The sequence below is a fragment of the Chiloscyllium plagiosum genome, chromosome 23 (assembly GCF_004010195.1).
Source record: "Chiloscyllium plagiosum isolate BGI_BamShark_2017 chromosome 23, ASM401019v2, whole genome shotgun sequence".
Classification (NCBI taxonomy): domain Eukaryota; kingdom Metazoa; phylum Chordata; class Chondrichthyes; order Orectolobiformes; family Hemiscylliidae; genus Chiloscyllium; species Chiloscyllium plagiosum.
Window position 1 is genome coordinate 35,408,224 of NC_057732.1, and position 8,469 is coordinate 35,416,692.

Genomic DNA, 8,469 nt, shown 5'->3' on the forward strand with positions numbered 1-8,469 from the left:
GTACTGTCAGTATGGTCATATTTCTGTGTCATACTCGGTTCGTACTGGTTCGGCCTACTTTGGGAACTGAAGCCTGGGCAGTGCAGTGCAGAGGGAGCTCCGTTCTTCCTGGGTATAGGAGTGAGCCATCTTGGAGACACCTAGCACCTCAGCTGTCGAGGATTTGCCCCCCCCCTTCTCCAGCCTGGACGACCTGACAGGGCTCAGGGAGTCTGTTGAAGAAACCAAGGTCCAAGTATAAAGCCAACACCTGGATATTGATGATGTCACACCACCATTTGAAGAGCAAGGAACTCTCCAAGGGCCCTCATCAACATTTCACCCCAAGTAATGACAGCAAAAATCCGATCAACTGTTCGTGGGCGTCTGTTGTCCTGAAAATTGACTGCTGCATTTTATGGCATAACGTTTGTGACATTCGCAATTAATTCCAGGTGAAGCAGGTTTGAGATGTTTCAAAGGGATGTGGCAAAGTCCCAAACCTGTGAACACCACATCCTGCAAGTTCCTCTCCAAGGCTGACTTGAAAATGCGTCGTCCCTTCCATAAACCTGGGTCAGAATCCACAAATCCACTCAGCGAGTCGTAAGTTCATGGAATGCCCTGCCAGTAGCAGTGGTGGACTCTCCCTCTTTATGGGCATTTAAGCGGGCATTGGATAGGTATATGGAGGATAGTGGGTTAGTATAGGTTAGGTGGGCTTGGATCGGCGCAACATCGAGGGCCAAAGGGCCTGTACTGCGCTGTATTCTTCTATGTTCTATGTTCTAATTCTCCAGCCCACCATCACTCTCACACCCCTGCCACCAGTCTACCCCCAATACCATTCTCCTCCCCATCATCAATCTCGTCTCTCTGGCCCCCCCACCAGGACTCTCACACCCACCAGACTTCCGCCCCCCCCACCTTGACTCCGCACCCACCATCACTCTCAGATGATGCACAGATTTCTTTCCCACCCCAGATGCTAATGAGACGCACCCCCCCCAACTCTCTGAGCCAACCCTCTGCTGTTCATTAATTGTTCAACCTGTTGCTTGGGGCAACTGGGGCCCTAGTCACGGACCCAGAGTATCCGTGACTGCACAGTAAACACCAAGTTAATGAGAGACACAAGAGTATCCCAAACCTGGGATAAATGGTATCCTGAGAAAAAAGGTAACAGGTCATGGGACAATTGAGTAAATAAAAGGATGTTCCCATAAAGTGTGTAACAGTTGGACACCCTGCCCTGGAGACCTTTGTACTTTCCCCTTCAGCAGTTAATTCTCTCCTTCTTTGCTCATCCTCCTTCGCTTTAAAAGCTACTGTCAGGTTTAACTCTGATTTCAACTGAACACCAGAGGTTCAGGTCAGAGCTGGGGTCTCACTTATGCAGACTGGCACCTTGTGCTGATGGACACGGTAAAGCTGGTGGGAGCTGCTGCAGAGGCAGAAAGAGGACAATTCACATCCTGAAGCCCTTTAAACTTGGGACACGGAGTGGCTGGGTATGATAGAAGCTCTCAGACTGTCTGCCTGACAGGGAATGGATCTGATGAAGATCACGAACTGATATTGGGTCACCTCACAATGGAACATGTTAGGCGGAATCTTCCCAGTCCCTGAGTGTCATGGACATTGGTGAGACGTTATGGAGGATCATGTGAAATTAGCTCTGAGGAACTTGCTATCACGGAAAGCAAGAAGTCCCATTTTTCAGCCAAATGTTGAACAGCAGTTTAAGATTCTTGCCAGTGAGAGACCTTTTAGCATGTGATAACATGTATTGATGCGCATTAGGGTGTCCATGAATTGAGCATTATTGCACCTCATTGTTCTGCAGTTTCTCATTCTTCCACCTGGCTGATAAAAGCTCAGCTGTTACAATTCTTCATAGCAAAGTCAAGGCCTGACTCCCGTTCACACTTGCTTCTCTGTCCCTCCATCAGTCACCACCATCTCAGAGCATGCTCTCTGGGCAGCAACTGCTCGCACTCCTCACCGTCCCCTGTTGGCAAAAAGGAAGGCCACGTAACTCCTTTATCCACCATGTCTGGGGCAAATAAAATGAATTGTGCAGGGCAGCTGTGATGGCTGCAGCTTGACTGAGCACACAGCTGGACATGAAAGCTGGCTTCTGTGAGGAATCTCGAGAGCTCCTGCAAGGAGCCAATGCGTCCTTCCTTGGCGAGGCCGAGAATGTGACTGGTGGGGTACCCTCAGAGTCTGGTGACCAGTTCCGAAGGCGAGTTTGGGAAGGTAGTGCTTCAAACTCGCTCATCCAATGGGGAGTAACCCTCCAGGAAAATCGTCAAAAATGCCACCCAACCATTTTCCGCTAAGGTTCAGCCCATAATTTTCAACGTGCTTTCTGGCCACCATTTCCCCACAATGCAGAGACTGTCCAACCTGGTGACTCGAAGCTGCCAGTCACTCTCCCCAAAACCGAGTCAATCCCATTGCTACGGGGGGCCAGGAGTGGATTCAGGTCAGTCGTGTGCGTGCACATTTCACAGTCCACTTAAACCACTAGCTCTCTCCATTGATTTGGGTGGAGTTTGCATGTTGCCCTGCGTGGGTTTCCTCCGGCTGCTCCAGTTTCCTCCCACAATTCAAAGGTGTGCAGGTTTGGTGGATTGGCAACGCTAAATTGTCCATAGTGTTTTAGATGAGCCATGGGAAATGCAGGGTGATGGGGATGGGAGGTGCGGGGGCAGGTGGGTTTGGGTGAGATATCCTTTGGGAGGTTGGTGCAGACTGAATGGGCTGAATAGCCTCTTTCCATAGTGTAGAGCTTCTACGATTTGGATAACCAGGAGAACATTTTGAAGAGCTAAGACACCCCCCCCCGCCCTGCCCCTATAAATATGATCATGAGGACATTTTTGGGGGTGAGGTCACCGTGTAAAGTGTGTGGGATTGGCTGTCCTGCGAATATGTTGCGTGAAGCTCAAGGTAGGTTTCTTGGCTGAGACCACCCTCCAAATCAGCAGAGGGTATCTGGACCCCCTACAGCCGATATCAAATCGAGTCTGAATAACATCCCTGCCCCAGCCAGTCCCCCAGCTCAAACACAGGGAGTGTCTATTTATGGGCCTACTTCAGAGAGCTGGAACCTCTCCCGGCTTTATACATCCGATCCGGGAATGAAAACTGGACTGCCCAGTAATTATCATCTTGAATTGTTTTGCTCTCAGGTATATGTCTGACATGGAAGTGTATTGCAAACATTAAGGGTTTTATCATTATATTGAGGCACCCGGCAGGGAAACATGCTGGATGAAGACAAACAGAATTTTATTGCACTTTATGTAATTTTCAAGTGAAATAATTTTCTCATGTTTTATCCATTTTAGACATTGAGTATATTTTTGCAAAACCAATCTCACCTCCGCCTTGCCTTTAATCTGATTTGCTTTCCCGTTAATTGCAGACTCCAGGGCCATGTGCATACAAACACGTTGATACTGATGTGTTCAAAAACAGAGCACCTAAATACACCATCGTGGAACGCAATCTGATTCCAGGAGACACAACATTGAAACCAGGACCAGCTCGTTACAGGCCAGAGAATGTAAGTAACGATTCTGAATAGAAATGTGTACTTAATCTGATGCTCTCTCCAGGAATCAGTTGATAAAGGTGCCTCCATCTCAATCTTTGTGCTGTGGGTATAAATGGATCTGATTCCTGAGCTAAACTTTAAATATTTGATTTGTGCTTGTATTGCTTTTATCGTATTGTTCTCTTGTATAATATTTGTGCGTTGTTAAATTTAGTCATCTTTAAATTAACCCAAACTGGCTGATGTAATAACACTGGACATTAATTGACTGCCAAAGCAAAGACCATTGCAAAGACTCTCCAGTACCTCACTCCATCATGAGAGAATGGATCCTAAGTAATGTAAAGGGAACAGCTTTCACTCAAGGTAGGAATCGAGGAGACGAGGGGAAAGGTGGCCAAAAGACTTGTGAGCCTCCTTTAACCTGAATCATAAGAGATTTTAACTCCCAGGGGTAGCACGGTGGCTCAGTGGTTAGCACTGCTGCCTCACAGCACCAGGGTCCCAGGTTCGATTCCAGCCTCAGGTGACTGCCTGTGTGGAGTTTGCACATTCTCCCCATGACTGCGTGGGTTTCCTCCGGGTGCTCTGGTTTCCTCCCACAGTCCAAAGATGTGCAGGTTAGGTGAATTGGCCAGGCTAAATTGCCCATAGTGTTAGGTGCATTAGTCAGAGGTAAATGTAGGGGAATGGGTCTAGGTGGGTTGCTCTTTGAAGGGTTGGTGTGGACTTGTTGGGCAGATGGACCTGTTTCTGCACTGTGGGGAATCTAATCTAATCAGGCCTCCATTAGAGGCCCCAACAGCAACTCTAGCCTGACAGGAGCAAGTGGAGCATTCAGCTGGTCGCAATGCTTCACTTTGTTTTCACACCTAAATGGTGGCCTTATCAAAGAATTTGGATTCTGAAGGGGCTTTCTACAGCTGGGGTGAAAGGTTAAACTGGCAGGGGATGCACTGAATAGAGAAGCTGAGGACAGAGAAACTTTGCACCCAAAGAGGAACTGCGTGGCAAAAAAAATGTAATCAATTAAGGAGCCCGAAATGCCATCCAAAGAGAATTCTATGTGTATCAGTACAGGGAAGGGATTAAGGAATATTGTGTGGAGTTACTTTCAGAGACTGAGTCAAAATTTCTGCCTTCACTCTTCCTACAATGGGCTCTTGTTTTAAATGTTCCTAATGAGGGGGTTTGTCAACGGGACTGTGTTACACATTCCGTTGTTAACAGTGTTGTGTAAAGACTGTCTTTTTTTTCTTTTGTATTTGTGATTGTGGTTTGAAATGAGAAAATGACTGCTTTGAAAGCCAAAGATTGTTCAAGGAATGTTACCCTTTTTAAAATCAAGCTACTCATTGTCGAAATGCTGTTTACACAGCTGCTGGTTTAAGCAGCTGGGAAAGAGCTAAAGCCTGGGGTCTGTGGGCAATGGTAGATTCAGCTGGCAACAAGTACCAGAATGTTCCGTGAAATGGTGACCTGGTATCAATGGCAAAGGCCTCCTGCTGACCACAACCTACGTGATTGGGCAGCTGAACAGCTTGGGGAATGTGAACATTCGGGACAGAAGCCATTGGGACCTTTTGATGAAGAGGAGCTGCTTTTGCTCTGCAATGGAAAGCATCTTAAGCCTGAAGAGAGCCTGTTTATTTCCTGGAACCCATGGGTGAACCAGTCACCCTAAGCATCCTACAAACAAATGAAAATATCTGCAGAAGGAAGAGCAAGAAGAGGGTTTTTAATCAGCAAAAGGATCACTTCAGCATGCTGGATTGACATGGACCACAGAACTACCTTCACTGGCACCCATAACAGCCATTTTCCTGGGGGAGTGGGGGTGGTGGTGGTGGGGTGGTGGGGTGTGTGTGCGCACGCGCGTGTCTGTGTGTATGTGTGCGTGTATGTGTATCTGTGTGTGTGTGTGTGGGGGGGGGGTTATATAAGTGTGTTAGAGTTTTAACTGGTAGAGTTATATATTAATGGTTCATAATTGTTTATCAGTAGTTAGAATAATTTTACTTGCAATAAGTAGTAATTATTGTTAAGTATGGAACCCTGGTTCATGTTTACTGTCAACCTGGATCTAAAAGACAGGAAAAGCGGGGAACTCTGCGTACTTTAAAAAATCTTTAACTTCTGTGACAAATCTGAAAGTAACAGGGTTTGGTTTCCAACGTGTCACCCCAGTAAGGCATAACTCCCTGGATTAGAGAGAGTTCACTTCTATTGGTCATATGCTGTGGATGAGAATTCAGTACTGGTTAGCATGTTCCCATTACAGTAAATATTACTGTACAGCTTGGTTCATGAATTTATTTGATAGGCAGTGGGAACCAGCTGATTGAGATTGGGAAAATGGATGAAAGAATGCAGAACCAAAACAGATTAATGTTAAAATACAGATCAACAATGATCTGATGCAGTGGCAGGACAGGTTTGAAGGGTTGAATGAAGTCTTCCTGTTTTGATGATGCCTGACTAGTCTGTTTCTTGACAACTGGACGACAGAAGTAGAGGAGCAATCAGCATAACAATTTTACTATTTTAAGTATCCGCCCGACTGGTAGAAGTAGCAGGCCCCATGACCTTACAGTAGGCCTTAATCGCATGCAAATTGACTGTTGGTCATTGTGTTGGCAATCCTTGTGCCCATTATCTGAAATGTCAGTACACCACATCCCAATCTTGACCTACCACTGCGTGTTTAAAAGTTATGTGACTACATCCAGGGTCCCCTCCTGCCCTTGCCAATAGTCTGCACTCACTACATTTGAAATTGGTTCAGCAGAAAGCATCAGGAATACGGGGAGTCCATGGTACAGTTTCCCTTTCCCTCGATAGCCAGGGCCCTGCTGATGCCCATTTTACTGAGCAGATAATGCTCACTTGAAATCATGAGATCTTTTTGCTTTCAGTTCCATATCATTTAAGAGGAGGGTATTTTAAATCATGTCTCAATTCAAAAGCAACACATGACATTGTTTGCATTGTATTACTGAGTGATGTAGGGCAAGACCTAGCAATTTAACTCTTTGGTATTTCTTCCCAGGTGAACTTACATAAGAACTACCCCAAGTATACCTTTGGAATCCACCACTCGGAGTTCCTCGCACCCCTTATTGTGGCTCCATCAGACTGAGAGAAAACTACGCAGCCAGCCTCAATTCCCCAGCAAACTCTTTCCGTCCTGAATTGCAAAAATGTCAATTGTACTTTTAAGAAATCACTCATTTAAACATTTAATTCTTTTTCTCATCTCTTGTGTATGGTGTGAAACCTGGCAGTTTTCTGTATTAGGGGCTTGGCGTTCATATTTAACGCAATAAAAACACTGGCAGGTGGGGCAAGATCAGTGAGAGTTGCAGACCTGGATTTTAGATAGATTCCAGGCTCATTTATCTTACAGCAACCCGAGTGACAGTATAATTATGACCTTTTGCAACTTCTCATCTTCCACACATGGCAATGGAGTTCTTTCAGAGACCATGTGGCCAGACTACTCACCAGGGACAGGAACATACAAGTGGCTTCTGGGCTATCATTGTCTTAATTTGTTGTTTTGCATTAGCTCTCAAGCCTTGTCTTGGGGGCTGTATTGAGGATACCTTCAGCAGAAGCAGGGTTTATGTCCAGCTCTCTGGTGACATGGTACCAAAATGAAATGTAATTCGGCTTGGCTGACTGAATCAACAGTGAATGTGGTTTTGGAGCAGGGTGGAGGATGCAGCTGGTCAAACAGGTGCTGCTTACTTCTATTTCATCCCCACAGCTTCATTCCTATTTTTCTCTCTCTCTCTCTCTAAAAGAGATTGAGATTGATATCTTGTTCAGATTGGCTACTTGGCCAAATTACCAAATCAGAAAATAGACCAGCTTAGATGGATCATAGCCCCCAATGAAGTTATAGGGGCAGCACCTCTGGAGATTAGATAACTTTAACCCAATGAATGGGCTGACCTCTTGGGTCACGAAATAATTAAAGGTTCAATCTGTTGGGTTTTTTTAAAAAAGAATAATTCATATTCCAAATTATGTAATGGATAATTAACTAAGCTGCTCTGTGCAAATGTGCAGAGGGGTATTAGGTATGAGAGAGATCATGATTGAAAGGTGTGGTTTATAATTAAGCTAAAAGTGGGTGAATTGGATATGGAGCTTCCAAGCCTTTTTTGAAAGAGTGGGATAAATTTATAATATGGGAAACCTAATTATATTTTATTGTTATGGATAAGAAACTAATAAAACATTTACATAAAATCTGTGTGTGCAAGTTACATAAAATAAAAAATATACAATTTGAACATTGCAACAACCTAACAGGACAAGGCAATTTTCCAATATATCTGATACTTTCTAATTCAATCATCCACTTCCTAACAATGTTCCTCAATCCCACAGATCCATTTTCTCGCCTTAAATTGTAACACTACCAACGCGTTGCTCCACATCTCTCAGCTCACTATCCACCTTCGGACCATTTATCTGAAACTGAGAACAGCATACTCTCATGACTCCACTTGCACACTCTGAAATAACTCGACACAGGTTGGTATCCCATTACCAAGTCAACTTTTATTCCCACGTGGAGAGGCCCTAATACTGATCGAGCTCTTTCAGAGTCAGCTCTCCGAGTGAACAGAATATCTGACACTCCTGTTCTTATCTGTCAGCCAGGGGTCCCTCAGGGGACCAGATTAACAGCTCCAATCAGGGAACCCATATTCTATGAAATTCAGCTGGCTGACCTCATTATAAGCACTGCACACTCCACTCAATATTTTTCAGTAACTTGTTTGTATAACATGGACACACCTCCACTCAATACATGGAATATGCGCAGAATTATTTAGCACCGAAGCATGACATTCAGCCTAACCGGTACATGTTAGCATTTATGCTCCACTTGAGTCTCCTTCAATACT

At 45.0% G+C, this 8,469-nt stretch overlaps 1 protein-coding gene across 1 annotated transcript in view; it reads left to right on the forward strand.

The window, feature by feature from the left end:
- The window catches only part of odf3b (outer dense fiber of sperm tails 3B), a 30,057-nt gene extending 21,823 nt beyond the window's left edge, over positions 1–8,234 (forward strand). Inside the window, exons 3-5 of the mRNA XM_043713209.1 lie at positions 1,826–2,013; positions 3,416–3,556; positions 6,597–8,234. Coding sequence (XP_043569144.1) covers positions 1,826–2,013; positions 3,416–3,556; positions 6,597–6,686 — 419 coding nt within the window. The 3' untranslated portion in view covers positions 6,687–8,234. The remainder of the gene's footprint in view (positions 1–1,825; positions 2,014–3,415; positions 3,557–6,596) is intronic.
- Positions 8,235–8,469: the final 235 nt, after the last annotated feature.